Genomic DNA, 17,443 nt, shown 5'->3' on the forward strand with positions numbered 1-17,443 from the left:
TTCATGGCCTTCCGTCTGACGTCGTTTCCGACAGAGGCCCGCAGTTCACGTCTCAATTTTGGAGGGAGTTTTGCCGTTTGATTGGGGCTTCCGTCAGTCTCTCGTCCGGCTTTCATCCCCAGTCTAACGGTCAAGCCGAACGGGCCAATCAGACTGTTGGTCGCATTTTACGCAGTCTTTCTTTTCGTAACCCTGCGTCTTGGTCAGAACAGCTCCCTGGGCAGAGTACGCCCACAACTCGCTTCCTCGTCTGCTACCGGTCTATCCCCTTTTCAGAGTAGCCTCGGGTACCAGCCTCCGCTGTTCTCATCTCAGCTCGCCGAGTCCTGCGTCCCCTCCGCTCAGGCTTTTGTCCAGCGTTGCGAGCGCACCTGGAAGGGGGTCAGGTCGGCACTTTGCCGTAATAGGGCGCAGACTGTGAGGGCCGCTAATAAGCGTAGGACCAAGAGTCCTAGATATTGTTGCGGTCAGAGAGTATGGCTCTCCACTCAGAACCTTCCCCTTAAGACAGCTTCTCGCAAGTTGGCCCCGCGGTTCATTGGTCCGTTCCGTATTTCTCAGGTCATTAATCCTGTCGCAGTGCGACTACTTCTCCCGCGCTATCTTCGTCGCGTTCACCCGGTCTTCCATGTCTCCTGTGTTAAGCCCGTTCTTCGCGCCCCCGCTCGTCCCTCCCCCACCCCCATCCTTGTCGAGGGCGCACCCATCTACAGGGTTCGTAAGATTTTGGACATGCGCCCTCGGGGCCGTGGTCATCAGTACCTAGTGGATTGGGAGGGGTACGGTCCTGAGGAGAGGAGTTGGGTTCCCTCTCGGGACGTGCTGGACCGTTCGCTGATCGATGATTTCCTCCGTTGCCGCCAGGTTTCCTCCTCGAGTGCGCCAGGAGGCGCTCGGTGAGTGGGGGTACTGTCATGTCTTGTTATGTCTGTTCCTGTCCTTTCTCTTCACTCTGTCTCTCTCTGCTGGTCTTTTTAGGTTACCTTCTCTGTCTCTCATTCTTCAGCTGTTCTACATCTCCCCTAACTAGCTCATTCACTCTTTCCCACCTGTTCTCTCTTCCCCCTCTGATTAGGTCTCTATTTCTCTCTCTGTTCCTGCTACTTTCAGTGTCTGATTCTTGTTTGTGTTTTTGATGCCAGAAGCGGTCCCTGACTGACCTGGTGTAGTAGGAGACCAGGAGATCTGTTGGGGGTAGTGGTGGTCCCTGACTGACCTGGTGTAGTAGGAGACCAGGAGATGTGTTGGGGGTAGTGGTGGTCCCTGACTGACCTGGTGTAGTAGGAGACCAGGAGATGTGTTGGGGTTAGTGGTGGTCCCTGACTGACCTGGTGTAGTAGGAGGCCAGGAGATGTGTTGGGGGTAGTGGTGGTCCCTGACTGACCTGGTGTAGTAGGAGATGAGGAGATGTGTTGTGTTTGGGATGGTCCCTGACTGACCTGGTGTAGTAGGAGACCAGGAGATGTGTTGGGGTGGTGGTGGTCCCTGACTGACCTGGTGTAGTAGGAGATGAGGAGATGTGTTGTGTTTGGGATGGTCCCTGACTGACCTGGTGTAGTAGGAAACCAGGAGATGTGTTGTGTTTGGGATGGTCCCTGACTAACCTGGTGTAGTAGGAGACTAGGAGATGTGTTGGGGGTAGTGGTGGTCCCTGACTGACCTGGTGTAGTAGGAGACCAGGAGATGTGTTGTGTTTGGGATGGTCCCTGACTAACCTGGTGTAGTAGGAGACTAGGAGATGTGTTGGGGGTAGTGGTGGTCCCTGACTGACCTGGTGTAGTAGGAGACCAGGAGATGTGTTGGGGGTAGTGGTGGTCCTTGACTGACCTGGTGTAGTAGGAGACCAGGAGATGTGTTGTGTTTGGAATGGTCCCTGACTGACCTGGTGTAGTAGGAGACTAGAAGATGTGTTGTGTTTGGGGTGGTGGTGGTGGTCCCTGACTGACCTGGTGTAGTAGGAGATGTGTTGTGTTGGGGGTAGTGATGGTCCCTGACTGACTTGTGTAGTAGGAGACCAGTAGATGTGTTGTGTTTGGGATGGTCCCTGACTGACCTGGTGTAGTAGAAGACTAGGAGATGTGTTGGGGGTAGTGGTGGTCCCTGACTGACCTGGTGTAGTAGGAGATGTGTTGGGGGTAGTGGTGGTCCCTGACTGACCTGGTGTAGTAGGAGATGTGTTGGGGGTAGTGGTGGTCCCTGACTGACCTGGTGTAGTAGGAGATGTGTTGGGGTAGTGGTGGTCCCTGACTGACCTGGTGTAGTAGGAGATGTGTTGGGGGTAGTGGTGGTCCCTGACTGACCTGGTGTAGTAGGAGATGTGTTGGGGTAGTGGTGTTCCCTGACTGACCTGGTGTAGTAGGAGATGTGTTGGGGGTTTGTGGTGGTCCCTGACTGACCTGGTGTAGTAGGAGATGTGTTGGGGTAGTGGTGGTCCCTGACTGACCTGATGTAGTAGGAGATGTGTTGGGGGTAGTGGTGGCCCTGACTGACCTGGTGTAGTAGGAGATGTGTTGGGGGTAGTGGTGGTCCCTGACTGACCTGGTGTAGTAGGAGATGTGTTGGGGGTAGTGGTAGTCCCTGACTGACCTGGTGTAGTAGGAGATGTGTTGGGGGTAGTGGTGGTCCCTGACTGACCTGGTGTAGTAGGAGATGTGTTGGGGGTAGTGGTGGTCCCTGACTGACCTGGTGTAGTAGGAGATGTGTTGGGGGTAGTGGTGGTCCCTGACTGACCTGGTGTAGTAGGAGATGTGTTGGGGGTAGTGGTGGTCCCTGACTGATCTGGTGTAGTAGGAGATGTGTTGGGGGTAGTGGTGGTCCCTGACTGACCTGGTGTAGTAGGAGATGTGTTGGGGGTAGTGGTGGTCCCTGACTGACCTGGTGTAGTAGGAGATGTGTTGGGGGTAGTGGTGGTCCCTGACTGACCTGGTGTAGTAGGAGATGTGTTGGGGGTAGTGGTGGTCCCTGACTGACCTGGTGTAGTAGGAGATGTGTTGGGGGTAGTGGTGGTCCCTGACTGACCTGGTGTAGTAGGAGATGTGTTGGGGGTAGTGGTGGTCCCTGACTGACCTGGTGTAGTAGGAGACCAGCGATGCGTTTCTGATGCCCGCCGGGCTGCAGCGTACGGTGTAGTTGATGATGCGGACGTTGCTGAAGCGAGGTTTCTCCCAGCGCAGCCAGATGGATGTGGAGCTGTTGGCTGTAGCCTTGATGCTGCTGGGGGGCAGGGGAGGGGGGTTCCCCTTTGGGGGCGCTGCAAAAACACACACAGACAGTTTATACACAAATATTGGTATTGTACAGACTTTCTTTAAATCTAACAGACAGAATAGAATGACACAAGCTCGCACACACCCACACTGACACACACACCGATGAATAAACCCACCTTTGCCATGTGCCTTCTCCGTCCTGCCCTTCCATCCTGCAGCATAGCCATCCGTCTGCTTATTGAAGGCCCACACCTTCACTTCATATAGTCTGTCAGGAACTGACACACACATAGAAATATATAGAAACGTATCTCAAGACAGAAACACATCACATTATACATAACCACAAGAAAGCTTGGCATAATGACCACGAGTTCCAAACATATTATTAATAGTCACATTTTACCATACAAATAATATCACCTGGACCAGTAGGAAGTGATTTAAACAACACTGGCATGTGAACATCCCAGACTCACCCAGACTAGAGACCTCATGATGTTTGACCCTCTTGCGGAGCTTGATGGTGTGGGCCTCCATCCTCCTCACCCGCTCCCTCTCAGGATGAGCCTCCCCATTGGTCAGGTCCTCACCAACCACCTCCCTGCAAAAGAGCTTGTAGCCGGAGATCTGCGTGTGATTGGGCGGGGGCTGCCATGTGACATGGAGGGAGTTCATTTTGGCCCTCACCTTCAGCTCTGTGGGAGCAAAGATCACTGGGAAAGACGAAAAGCAAACAAGGAGCCAGCGTGAAGCAACATTACTAGAGCGCATGACATGATTCAAGAAAACAAGATCCAGACACTGATTTATTGTACCAACTCAATTTGACAATCTCCGAATGGCTTTAACATTAAATAATGTAATTCTATAGACCTGTATCTAGAACAGGTGCCACCTTAATTGAGGATGATGGGCTTATGGTAATTAATGGAATGGTATCAAACATAAAACACATTGTTACTATGTGTTTTAATACCATTCCTATCTATTCCAGCCATTATTATAAGCCGTCATCCCCTCAGCAGCTTCCTGTAATTCACATGAACTGACAATGAGGTCCGACTCAGTGAAATGTTCTTCTTCTGTGCATTAACAGGTGTTTTTCTTCTGTGCATTAACAGGTTTTCTTCTGTGCATTAACAGGTTTTCTTCTTCTGTGTATTAACAGGTGTTCTTCTTCTGTGCATTAACAGGTTCTTCTTCTTCTGTGCATTAACAGGTTCTTCTTCTTCTGTGCATTAACAGGTTCTTCTTCTTCTGTGCATTAACAGGTTCTTCTTCTTCTTCTGTGCATTAACAGGTTCTTCTTCTTCTTCTGTGCATTAACAGGTTCTTCTTCTTCTTCTGTGCATTAACAGGTTCTTCTTCTTCTTCTGTGCATTAACAGGTTCTTCTTCTTCTGTGCATTAACAGGTTCTTCTTCTTCTGTGCATTAACAGGTTTTCTTCTTCTGTGCATTAACAGGTTTTCTTCTTCTGTGCATTAACAGGTTCTTCTTCTTCTGTGCATTAACAGGTTTTCTTCTTCTGTGCATTAACAGGTTTTCTTCTTCTGTGCATTAACAGGTTTTCTTCTTCTGTGCATTAACAGGTTTTCTTCTTCTGTGCATTAACAGGTTTTCTTCTTCTGTGCATTAACAGGTTTTCTTCTTCTGTGCATTAACAGGTTTTCTTCTTCTGTGCATTAACAGGTTTTCTTCTTCTGTGCATTAACAGGTTTTCTTCTTCTGTGCATTAACAGGTTTTCTTCTGTGCATTAACAGGTTCTTCTTCTTCTGTGCATTAACAGGTTTTCTTCTTCTGTGCATTAACAGGTTCTTCTTCTTCTGTGCATTAACAGGTTCTTCTTCTTCTGTGCATTAACAGGTTCTTCTTCTTCTGTGCATTAACAGGTTCTTCTTCTTCTGTGCATTAACAGGTTCTTCTTCTTCTGTGCATTAACAGGTTCTTCTTCTGTGCATTAACAGGTTCTTCTTCTGTGCATTAACAGGTTCTTCTTCTGTGCATTAACAGGTTCTTCTTCTTCTGTGCATTAACAGGTTCTTCTTCTTCTGTGCATTAACAGGTGTTCTTCTTCTGTGCATTAACAGGTTTTCTTCTGTGCATTAACAGGTTCTTCTTCTTCTGTGCATTAACAGGTTCTTCTTCTTCTGTGCATTAACAGGTTCTTCTTCTTCTGTGCATTAACAGGTTCTTCTTCTTCTGTGCATTAACAGGTTTTCTTCTTCTGTGCATTAACAGGTTTTCTTCTGTGCATTAACAGGTTCTTCTTCTTCTGTGCATTAACAGGTTCTTCTTCTTCTGTGCATTAACAGGTTCTTCTTCTTCTGTGCATTAACAGGTTCTTCTTCTTCTGTGCATTAACAGGTTCTTCTTCTTCTGTGCATTAACAGGTTCTTCTTCTTCTGTGCATTAACAGGTTCGTCTTCTTCTGTGCATTAACAGGTTCTTCTTCTTATGTGCATTAACATGTTCTTCTTCTTCTGTGCATTAACAGGTTCTTCTTCTTCTGTGCATTAACAGGTTCTTCTTCTTCTGTGCATTAACAGGTTTTCTTCTTCTGTGCATTAACAGGTTCTTCTTCTGTGCATTAACAGATTTTCTTCTTCTGTGCATTAACAGGTTCTTCTTCTGTGCATTAACAGGTTCTTCTTCTTCTGTGCATTAACAGGTTCTTCTTCTTCTGTGCATTAACAGGTTCTTCTTCCGTGCATTAACAGGTTCTTCTTCTTCTGTGCATTAACAGATTCTTCTTCTGTGCATTAACAGGTTCTTCTTCTTCTGTGCATTAACAGATTTTCTTCTTCTGTGCATTAACAGGTTTTCTTATTCTGTGCATTAACAGGTTTTCTTATTCTGTGCATTAACAGGTTTTCTTATTCTGTGCATTAACAGATTTTCTTCTTCTGTGCATTAACAGATTTTCTTATTCTGTGCATTAACAGGTTTTCCTATTCTGTGCATTAACAGGTTCTTCTTCTTCTGTGCATTAACAGATTTTCTTCTTCTGTGCATTAACAGATTTTCTTATTCTGTGCATTAACAGGTTTTCTTATTCTGTGCATTAACAGATTTTCTTATTCTGTGCATTAAGAGATTTTCTTCTTCTGTGCATTAACAGATTTTCTTCTTCTGTGCATTAACAGATTTTCTTATTCTGTGCATTAACAGATTTTCTTCTTCTGTGCATTAACAGATTTTCTTATTCTGTGCATTAACATGTTTTCTTCCCCTGTGCATTAAGGGCATTTGTGAGAGCTCAGTCACTGTATAGAAAAGGATAGAATAGATTTCTGTCCATTTCTTAGAAATTAATCTTCTGCCTTTACCAAGAACCTCAGACACACACACACACACACATTGTAAGAGGCAGAGAGTCAGCCTTCCCCCTGAATGGAGAGCAATTGTATGGCTGATGAAAATGTGAAGGAGAAGGTGTATTCAGCCATGAACAGTCAGCATGAATGGAAAGTTGCAGTGTTCTTTTCAGTGCTAGTATACTTTGTTACAGGTTAAGACATGAAGGTGAGTCAATCCGGAAAATGTAAAGGAATGTTGAAGTTTCTTCAAGTGCAGTCGCAAAATGTATGTGAGTATAACATAACTGATATGGCAGGCGAAAACCTGGGAAAAATCCATCCAGAATTTTGTTTTTGAGGTCACTCTCTTTTCAATGGGATTTCTATGGGGATCTAGATTTCTAAGGCACTTGCTTGCAGTTCCCATCGCTTCCACTAGATGTCAACAGTCTTTAGAAATTTTTTGATGTTTTCCCTTTGAGAAATTAAGAAATAGGTCTGTTCAGAACGAGGGTCGAGTCTAGTGTACTGTTTGTTAGGGGTGCGCGTCGAGTCTAGTGTACTGTTTGTTAGGGGTGCGCGTCGAGTCTAGTGTACTGTTTGTTAGGGGTGCGCGTCGAGTCTAGTGTACTGTTTGTTAGGGGTGCTAGTGTACTGTTTCGAGTCTAGTGTACTGTTTGTTAGGGGTGCGTCGAGTCTAGTGTACTGTTTGTTAGGGGTGCGCGTCGAGTCTAGTGTACTGTTTGTTAGGGGTGCGCGTCGAGTCTAGTGTACTGTTTGTTAGGGGTGCGCGTCGAGTCTAGTGTACTGTTTGTTAGGGGTGCGCGTCGAGTCTAGTGTACTGTTTGTTAGGGGTGCGCGTCGAGTCTAGTGTACTGTTTGTTAGGGGTGCGTCGAGTCTAGTGTACTGTTTGTTAGGGGTGCGCGTCGAGTCTAGTGTACTGTTTGTTAGGGGTGCGCGTCGAGTCTAGTGTACTGTTTGTTAGGGGTGCGCGTCGAGTCTAGTGTACTGTTTGTTAGGGGTGCGCGTCGAGTCTAGTGTACTGTTTGTTAGGGGTGCGCGTCGAGTCTAGTGTACTGTTTGTTAGGGGTGCGCGTCGAGTCTAGTGTACTGTTTGTTAGGGGTGCGCGTCGAGTCTAGTGTACTGTTTGTTAGGGGTGCGCGTCGAGTCTAGTGTACTGTTTGTTAGGGGTGCGCGTCGAGTCTAGTGTACTGTTTGTTAGGGGTGCGCGTCGAGTCTAGTGTACTGTTTGTTAGGGGTGCGCGTCGAGTCTAGTGTACTGTTTGTTAGGGGTGCGCGTCGAGTCTAGTGTACTGTTTGTTAGGGGTGCGCGTCGAGTCTAGTGTACTGTTTGTTAGGGGTGCGCGACCTGAAAGCTCGCTCCACTTTGTTTTCATCCGGTATTGAACACAGTTTATCCCGTCTTAAGTTTTATTGATTATTTACGTTAAAAAAAACCTAAAGGTGTAGTAGGAAAGTTGTTTGAAATGTTTGGAACAAGTTTACAGGTAACTTATTAGATATTTTGTAGTCATGTTGTGCGAGTTGGAACCGATGTTTTTCTGGATCAAACGCGCCAAATAAATGGTCATTTTGGAGATAGAACGATGGAATTTATCGAAAAAAAGGACCGTTTGTGATGTTTATGGGACATATTGAAGTGCCAACAAAAGAAGGTCTTCAAAGGTAAGGCATGAATTATATTGTTATTTCTGCGTTTTGTGTTGCGCCTGGCTGGTTGAAATATGAATGTCATGTGTTTGTTTGGTGGGGGGGATAATCGCATGGTTTGATTTCGCCGTAAAGCCTTTTTGAAATCTGACACGTTGGCTGGATTAACAACAAGTGCAGTTTTAATTTGGTGTTTTGCATGTGTGATTTCATGAAAGTTTAATATTTATAGTAATTTAATTTGAATTTGGCGCTATGCCATTTCACCGGATGTTGTCGAGGGGTTCCGCTAGCGGAACGTCTAGCCGTGACATGTTCACTTTCTTGGTTACTACTTGATTCCATAAGTGTTATTTCATCATTTTGATGTCTTCACTATTATTCAACAATGTACAACCCTTGAAAGAGTAGGTGTGTCATATATAAATATATATAGAAAGAGAGAGGGCAGGGCGCGAGGTCTCACCCATGCTGTGGTTAAAGTGAGCTGGGGTGTGGTGCTGGTTCCACTCTGACGGCACACCAAAGCCTGTTCTCGTTCCTGCCGCCATCCGCAGCCGATAGGCCTGGTTAGGCTGCAGCTCCCGCAAGGTAAGCTGAGTCTCATTCCCCCCCACCTCCACAGAAAACACGCTGTCCACTGCAGTAAACACACTCACATACATAAGATGCAGCCCATCTTCATAATTATCCATGACCTTATTAAGCAAGACCTGATGACTCATTGTATACCATGGATAGAACATAGAACACTTTATGCTTTGGGCTTATACCCCAAGTCACTCTTCAATACTTAATGCTTAGAATCCACAATTGTTCTTGGAGCCAAAATGTGTGTGACTGAGTTTAAGAGTCTTTTGTAGTCATTCAGGACACACTCCCCAACAACAACTGCCTGGCTGTCTCTCTGCTGTTGCATACTGATACACATGCCAACAGGGCATACACAAACACGCGCACATAGACACACAAACACGCGCACATAGACACACAAACATGCGCACATAGACACACAAACACGCACACATAGACACACAAACACGCACACATAGACACACAAACACGCGCACATAGACACACAAACACGCACACATAGACACACAAACACGCGCACATAGACACACAAACACGCGCACATAGACACACAAACACGCGCACATAGACACACAAACGCGCGCACATAGACACACAAACACGCGCACATAGACACACAAACACGCGCACATAGACACACAAACACGCGCACATAGACACACAAACACGCACACATAGACACACAAACACGCGCACATAGACACACAAACACGCACACATAGACACACAAACACGCGCACATAGACACACAAACACGCGCACATAGACACACAAACACGCACACATAGACACACAAACACGCACACATAGACACACAAACACGCGCACATAGACACACAAACACGCGCACATAGACACACAAACACGCACACATAGACACACAAACACGCACACATAGACACACAAACACGCACACATAGACACACAAACACGCACACATAGACACACAAACACGCACACATAGACACACAAACACGCGCACATAGACACACAAACACGCACACATAGACACACAAACACGCACACATAGACACACAAACAGGCGGAAATAGACACACAAACACGCGCACATAGACACACAAACACGCACACATAGACACACAAACACGCACACATAGACACACAAACACGCACACATAGACACACAAACACGCACACATAGACACACAAACACGCACACATAGACACACAAACACGCACACATAGACACACAAACACGCGCACATAGACACACAAACACGCACACATAGACACACAAACACGCACACATAGACACACAAACAGGCGGACATAGACACACAAACACGCGCACATAGACACACAAACACGCGCACATAGACACACAAACACGCACACATAGACACACAAACACGTGCACATACACACAAACACGCGCACATAGACACACAAACACGCACACATAGACACACAAACACGCGCACATAGACACACAAACACGTACACATGGACACACAAACACGCACACATAGACACCCAAACACGCGCACATAGACACACAAACACGCACACAGACACACAAACACGCGCACATAGACACACAAACACGCACACATAGACACACAAACACACGCACACATAGACACACAAACATGCACACATAGACACACAAACACGCACACATAGACACACAAACACACACACATAGACACACAAACACGCGCACATACACACACAAACACGCACACATAGACACACAAACACGCATACATAGACACACAAACACACACACATAGACACACAAACACGCACACATAGACACATAAACACGCACACATAGACACACAAACAGGCACACATAGACACACAAACACGCGCACATAGACACACAAACACACACACATTCAGCCATAATTAACATCATTCTCTACTACAGGAATCCTAACTTTAGATGCGCACGCTTTATGGTTGCATAAATCATGAATTGATTTGAGGCTTTGTGCCTTCCTGAAACATGAACACATGTCCCAGCACGTTCTAATACCAGACAGCGTTATAATAACATAGGACAGCAGTGTAGTACTGTGGCCTCCGTGCCAGTAGATGGTGATGTGCTCGCCTTGTTCCAGTGTGGAGTAGTCGATGCGGTAGCGGGTGACAGCTCCTCTGCTGTGCTGGGAGGACAGGGGCAGCCACATCACTCGGATGTCTGTAGGAGAGGTGCTGAGCAGGGACAGCTGTGGATGGGCACTGGGTACTGTGGGGTAGAGCATGGCAGGACATTCTTAGTATTAATGTGTCATATAGTTTGCAGTACAGATTAGAGGTCGACTGATTAATCGGAATGGCCGATTAATTAGGGCCGATTTCAAGTTTTCATAGCAATCGGAAATCGGTGTTTTTGGGCGTCGATTTGCAGATTTTTTAATATATATATTTTTACACCTTTATTTAATCTTTATTTAACTAGGCAAGTCAGTTAAGAACACATTCTTATTTTCAATGACGGCCTAGGAACAGTGGGTTAACTGCCTTGTTCAGGGGCAGAACAACAGATTTTCACCTTGTCAACTCGGGGGATCCAATCTTGCAACCTTAACTAGTCCAACTTAATGATGACCTGCCTCTCTCTCGTTGCACTCCACAAGGAGTTACGCGAATGAAGTAAGCCAAGGTAAGTTGCGAGCTAGCATTAAACTTATCTTATAAAAAAACAATCAATCATAATCACTAGTTAACTACACATGGTTGATGATATTACTAAATATTATCTCGCGTGTCCTGCGTTGCATATAATCTGACTGAGCATACAAGTATCTGACTGAGTGGTGGTAAGCAGAAGCAGGCGTGTAAACATTCATTAAAACAGCACTTTCGTGTGTTATGCCAGCAGCTCTTCGTTGTGCGTCAAGCATTGCGCTGTTTATGACTTCAAGCCTATCAACTCCCGAGATGAGGCTTGTGTAACCGAAGTGAAATGGCTAGCTATTTAGCGCACGCTAATTGTCAATGTGTTGCTGGTTCGAGCCCAGGGAGGAGCGAGGAGAGGGACGGAAGCTATACTGTTACACTGGAAATACTAGAGTGCCTATGAGAACATCCAACAGTCAAAGTTTAATTAAATACAAATGGTATAGAGGGAAATAGTCCTATAATTCCTATAATAACTACAACCTAAAACTTCTTACCTGGGAATATTGAAGACTCATGTTAAAAGGAACCACCAGCTTTCATATGTTCTCATGTTCTGAGCAAGGAACTGAAACGTTAGCTTTCTTACATGGCACATATTTTACATGGAGCATATTGCACTTTTACTTTCTTCTCCAATACTTTGTTTTTGCATTATTTAAACCAAATTGAACATTTTTCATTATTTACTTGAGGCTAAATTGATTTTATTAATGTATTATATTAAGTTAAAATAATAGTGTTCATTCAGTATTGTTGTAATTGTCATTAATACAAATAAATAAATAAATAAAAAAATCGGCTGATTAATCAGTATCGGCTTTTATGGTCCTCCAATAATCTGTATCGGCGTTGAAAAATCATAATCGGTCAACCTCTAGTACAGATAACCCTGGATCTAGTGTCTGGTGACTTAAGTAGCCGATCATATTCTCTGGAGGGTCATGTCTGGCATGTCAGATCAGGTACAGGACACTCTTAGTATCCATACATCAACCATACTATTCTGCAGGCTACTATACCAATTTATTCATTACATTATCTCCTAGCAACAAAGTAGAATCACGTAGCTAGTTGACGGGCAACAATATCTACTTAGGTGTGTTACTCACGTATAATAAAGGTTGTATTACAATTGACCGTGTCATACGTTCTTTTTACTCTCAAGTGTATGATGACTCATGCAGGCTGTCATGTGGATGCATTAGATCTAACTGTGTCTCTGTTGTTTTCCTTTGAGAAGTGAGGTCTTTGGTCTACTCACCGTCCTCCAGCATCTCCACGGTGACGGGCCGTGACGGGCGGCTGGCTCCCATGGGGGAGTAGGCCACCACGTAGAAGGTATAGGCTGTGTGTGGCAGTAGCTCCTTCACATGGTACTCTGTGGTGTCGTTGTTCACAGCAAACTGGTATTCCATGTGATCAGAGCCTGTGGACCACACAAGCCCAGTGTTTTACCTGGAGCACAGGACACACTCAGCCTGACCTGACAGTGTCCTTCTCTACCATGCTATCAAGGAACCAGGCACCTATGTATGTTAATGCCTATACACTTGAAACGAGTTAGCATCCTTGTGCAGACGTTATACGTACAGGCCACACACACACACACACACACACACACACACACACACACACACACACACACACACACACACACACACACACACACACACACACACACACACACACACACACACACACACACACACACACCTGAAGTGGGCTGGTAGTGCACAGAGAAGCCTATAATCTGGTCACTATTGTGTTCGGGCCGTTCCCAGGTGAGGAGGGCGGTGGTGCTTGATTGGGGCGTGGCAGAGAGCTGGTGTGGCGGGCTGGGTAGACCCTCTCGCACAATGACAGACAACTTGGCTGTGGCGCAGGCCGTCCCCAGAGCGTTGTCAGCGATGCATTGGTAGTACCCTGCGTCATCCAGGCCCAGCTGGTTGATGAGCAGCACCCCAGGGCTCTGGGTCTTCACCCGTCCGTTAGACTTGACCGGCTTGCCATTCTTCAGCCAGTGCAGCGCCGGGGGAGGCTCCCCAGAGCTGTTACACACAAACCTGGCTGTGTTTCCCCGAGAGAGAGACACCGTCTCTGGGGGCTGGAGGATCACTGGTGGGGCTGGGAAAATGCGGATAGAGAAACACATCCTTCTAAGGAAAAAAATCCTTCACAGCAGCATATATATTACAATTTACTAGAGGACCAGAGAACTAAGATAAAAGCCAAGAATACAAATCAGAAATCTAAGATCGAAGCCAAACATGCAATCTATACCACATTCTCACACTCACATATTCTTCCTCTTACCTGGCACATGCAGTTCAGCCGCAGCGATGACAAACTCACGGGTCTTGGGTTTGTTGGCACGGCAGACGTAGACGCCTGCATGGTAACGCCGTGTGTTGGGGATCACCAGGTTGGTTTCCAGGACAACCACGTCGGTGGCGATGGGCTTCCCGTCTGTGTCCAGGAGAAAGAGCAGAAAGGAACAGAGAAGAGACAAGAGATTTCAAAGAAAAAAATATCAGAAAAGACCAAACTAAAGCATTTAAAAACAGTAGTTTCATGCACACAACACTAGGCACTGCCATTTCAAGGCAGCTCAGTTTGGCAGTTGAACGTCAATCACAGAAAAGTATAGTTAGCATATCCAGCCACTAGGTGGCACTGTAAGACCTCTGTGATGACGGGAGTTTTGTCAGCAAAGGCAGAAATATGAAACACAATAAAGATGATATTACAGGAATAACACAGGAGCTTAGTACCAAAGTATTGGCCAGGCTCTCGTTGTGACATTGGTATTGAGTCTATTCTTTCATTTAACTAGGCAAGTTAGTTAAGAACAAATTCTTATTTACAACTACGGCCTACCCCGGCCAAACCTGGGCCAATTCTGCACCACCCTAAGGGACTCCCAATCAGGGCCGTATCTGATACAGCCTGGATTTGAACCAGGGACTGTAGTGATGCCTCTTGCACTGAGATGCAATGCCTTAGACCGCTGCACCACTCGGGAGGGATTGAGAGAGAGTCTTACCCTGTCTGCTCCAGGACACCAGGGGTTTGGGCTGCCCCCCCTGGGCCATGCACTCCATCACTGCTGGACGCCCTTGCACCACTGTGGCATTTTGAGGAGGTGCCACAATCACTACCTCACTTTGGGCAGGGCCAGGACCTGGGCACACAGACACAACACAGACACAACACAGACACAGGAATCAACAGCTGCCTTACAACCAACTCCAACCCTCAATGACTTATATCAGACACCGTCATTCTAACGCGGCATGTCACAAATGACCTACCGATGAACTCAGTTTAGGCAGGGTCGTGGTGCTATCTGATGTAAGACAATGCTGGGGCCCTTGTCAGGATTCAGTGTAACAACTCTGAACACGCAACTCAAGACAACTGGGAATGGTCATCCAACTCGGAATTCCAAGCTGGAAACTCTGGCATCTTTCTAGAACTCAGATCACTGATGTCATGATTTGACCATGTTTCCTCTGGTTCCCAGTTGTTTTGAAAGCACCACCAGTCCTGTCCTGTCCTCTCCATCACTATGACATCACAGCAGCTCTCAATAGGTGAGGAAAGATCTCCTGACAACAGTCTAGTTTCCCCTTGGGCCCACAGTGATTAAAGCTTGGCCCTCTCGGTTAGTTAGGATCAGTGTTTCCAATTTAGTGACTTTGTCGCTATATTTATCAAGTTTTCAGACCCCGTCAGTGACTTATATTGGTAAAAGAGTTTAGCGACAAATTCAGCAACTTTTCAGGCTGCCTTTGGGGAGTTTTGGCTCCTGAGAGTTTCTATGGTTTTGATAGCATTTAGTGACTTTCCCCACACAATTCTGCCACAAACGAGAATGGGAGATGCTGTCCGTGTAACAAAAATCACAGCAACGGTGCACACACAGGCAGAGAAGCACAAGGGAAGAGGGTTTGCGGCAGGAGAGGGGCCAAAAACACGACATCGGAGGACCGCAGCTGTGCCGCAGCAAGGCCAATTGGTACTGTGACGTAGTCGTGGCAATGCAAAATGTCATCTAGCGACTTCTAGCGACAAATCAAGGAGCCAATAGAGATTCTCACTGAAAAATCGTTGGCAACACCGTTTAGGAAGATGAGTGGAGGAGACAGAGCTAGCTACTAGCCTGGTTAAAACAGAATGAATGCTGCACAACCAGGCTAGCTAGCTGCCCCAATGGGCTTAAGAGAGGAGCAGAAGGCTCTATATTATGTATGCTAAACATCTTTGGAGTCACTTATTGTAGACGGATTGACAGAGAGAGAGAGAGACAGAGGGCATCTGAGGGAGAGGGGAGTCAGATAATGGAGGAGAGGCAGTGAGGGCCTTGCTCTGAGAGCATGGTGGTGTAATTCTGCCAAACTATATGACTAAATAAATCTCCATCATTTTCTTGGAGGAGTAGAAGAGTGCATTAGCAGAGCAGATGAGGCCCTTATTTTTAGTGGCTCTGTGTGAGTGGCTCTAGGGGTGATTATGGTAGGAGGGGAGGCCCATCACACTGCTTGGGCCGGGGCCTGCTCTGCCTGTCTCTCTGCTCAGAGCCTACATTATGATAATGAGCTCCAGCAGGGTCCTGGGATACTGTAAGCACATTATAAATTAATCATTGAGCATACATACAGCACTACTTGGTTATGCATGAGGGCTTAAGGTTTTAAATGGGCCAGTCGAGTTCTCCCAGGATTGCAGGATGTGCCTTAATAGGGTTTTGTATAAGTTCTGTGCTCAGAGTGTGTGTGCGTGTGTGTGTGCTTTGCATGCGCACATGCATGTGTATGCGTGGATGAGAGAGAGAGAAAGTACACTAAACAAAAAATATAAAAGCAAAGCGTTAGTCCCATGTTTCATGATCTGAAAATACCTGATATTTTCCATACGCACAAATAGCTTATTTCGCTCAAATTTGGTGCACAAATTGGTTTACGTCCCTGTTAGTGAAAATGTATCCTTTGCCAAGATAAACAGCATGATCACTACACAGGTGCACCTTGTGCTGTGGAAAATAAAAGGCCACTTTAAAATGTGGAGTTTTGTCACACAATGCCACAGATTCTTTGAGGGAGCAATAGGCATGCTGACTGCAAAAATGTCCGGGCCTCACAACCGCAAACCACATGTAACCACGCAAGCTCAGGACCTCCATATGAGGCTTCTCCATCTGCATGATCGTCTGATGAGGGGTGGTGGTGGGGGGGGGGGGCTGAGTAGTATTTCTGTCTGTAATAAAGCCCGTTTGTGGGGACAAACTCATTCTGATCGGCTGGGCCTGGCTCCCCAGTAGATGGCTGCCCAGTAGATGGCTGCCCAGTAGATGGCTGCCCAGTAGATGGCTGCCCAGTAGATGGCTGCCCAGTTGATGGCTGCCCAGTCATGTAAGGCCCATAGATTAGAGCCTAATACATTTCTTTCAATTGACTGATTTCCTGATATGAACTGTAACTCAGTAAAATCGTTGAAATTGTTGCATGTTGCGTTTATATTTTGGTTCAGTATATAAAGGTATAGACGTAATGTACAATTGAATAAGTGGAGTTGATGTGCTCAGCAGTATTCTGTCAGGAAGATGACATTGGTGTTCAGGTATTCCATTCACAAACCTCTTCCAAAGTGAAAGCTAGAGATGTAATGGCATTAGATTTTACATGTTTAACGTAACGCCTCAAAAAGTCTGGGAGTGCTTTCTTCTCTGACCTTCAGGTTTCTAAGGCAGCAGGGCTTTGTGTCACACCAAATACCTGCTACTGTAAGCTAGCATCACTTCACACAGTCTGTTGGATATTGGGAGGTGTGAAAAAGGCAGGAATGCTGTAATTTCTTCACCTGCTCAGGCTGTCTGTGTGACTGTGAGAGTGGTGTGTGTGTGCATGTGTGAAATATGTGTAGTGTTTGTGTGGGTGTGTGTGTGTGTGTGTGTGTGTGTGTGTGTGTGTGTGTGTGTGTGTGTGTGTGTGTGTGTGTGTGTGTGTGTGTGTGTG

The 17,443-nt window shown here is 46.2% G+C and overlaps 1 protein-coding gene across 2 annotated transcripts in view; it reads right to left on the reverse strand.

Moving 5' to 3' along the window:
• The window catches only part of igdcc4 (immunoglobulin superfamily, DCC subclass, member 4), an 86,808-nt gene that overhangs the window by 21,646 nt on the left and 47,719 nt on the right, over positions 1-17,443 (reverse strand). Inside the window, exons 5-13 of one of the 2 annotated variants that reach the window (XM_064977374.1) lie at positions 14,473-14,610; positions 13,743-13,895; positions 13,143-13,553; positions 12,691-12,855; positions 10,855-10,992; positions 8,650-8,823; positions 3,689-3,925; positions 3,386-3,487; positions 3,067-3,250 (exon numbers count right to left, since the gene is read on the reverse strand). In XM_064977374.1, the coding sequence (XP_064833446.1) occupies positions 3,067-3,250; positions 3,386-3,487; positions 3,689-3,925; positions 8,650-8,823; positions 10,855-10,992; positions 12,691-12,855; positions 13,143-13,553; positions 13,743-13,895; positions 14,473-14,610 (1,702 nt within the window). The remainder of the gene's footprint in view (positions 1-3,066; positions 3,251-3,385; positions 3,488-3,688; positions 3,926-8,649; positions 8,824-10,854; positions 10,993-12,690; positions 12,856-13,142; positions 13,554-13,742; positions 13,896-14,472; positions 14,611-17,443) is intronic. The other variant, XM_064977382.1, reaches the window with a different exon arrangement.

This window comes from Oncorhynchus masou, chromosome 1 (assembly GCF_036934945.1).
Source record: "Oncorhynchus masou masou isolate Uvic2021 chromosome 1, UVic_Omas_1.1, whole genome shotgun sequence".
In the NCBI taxonomy this organism is placed as follows: Eukaryota; Metazoa; Chordata; class Actinopteri; order Salmoniformes; family Salmonidae; genus Oncorhynchus; species Oncorhynchus masou.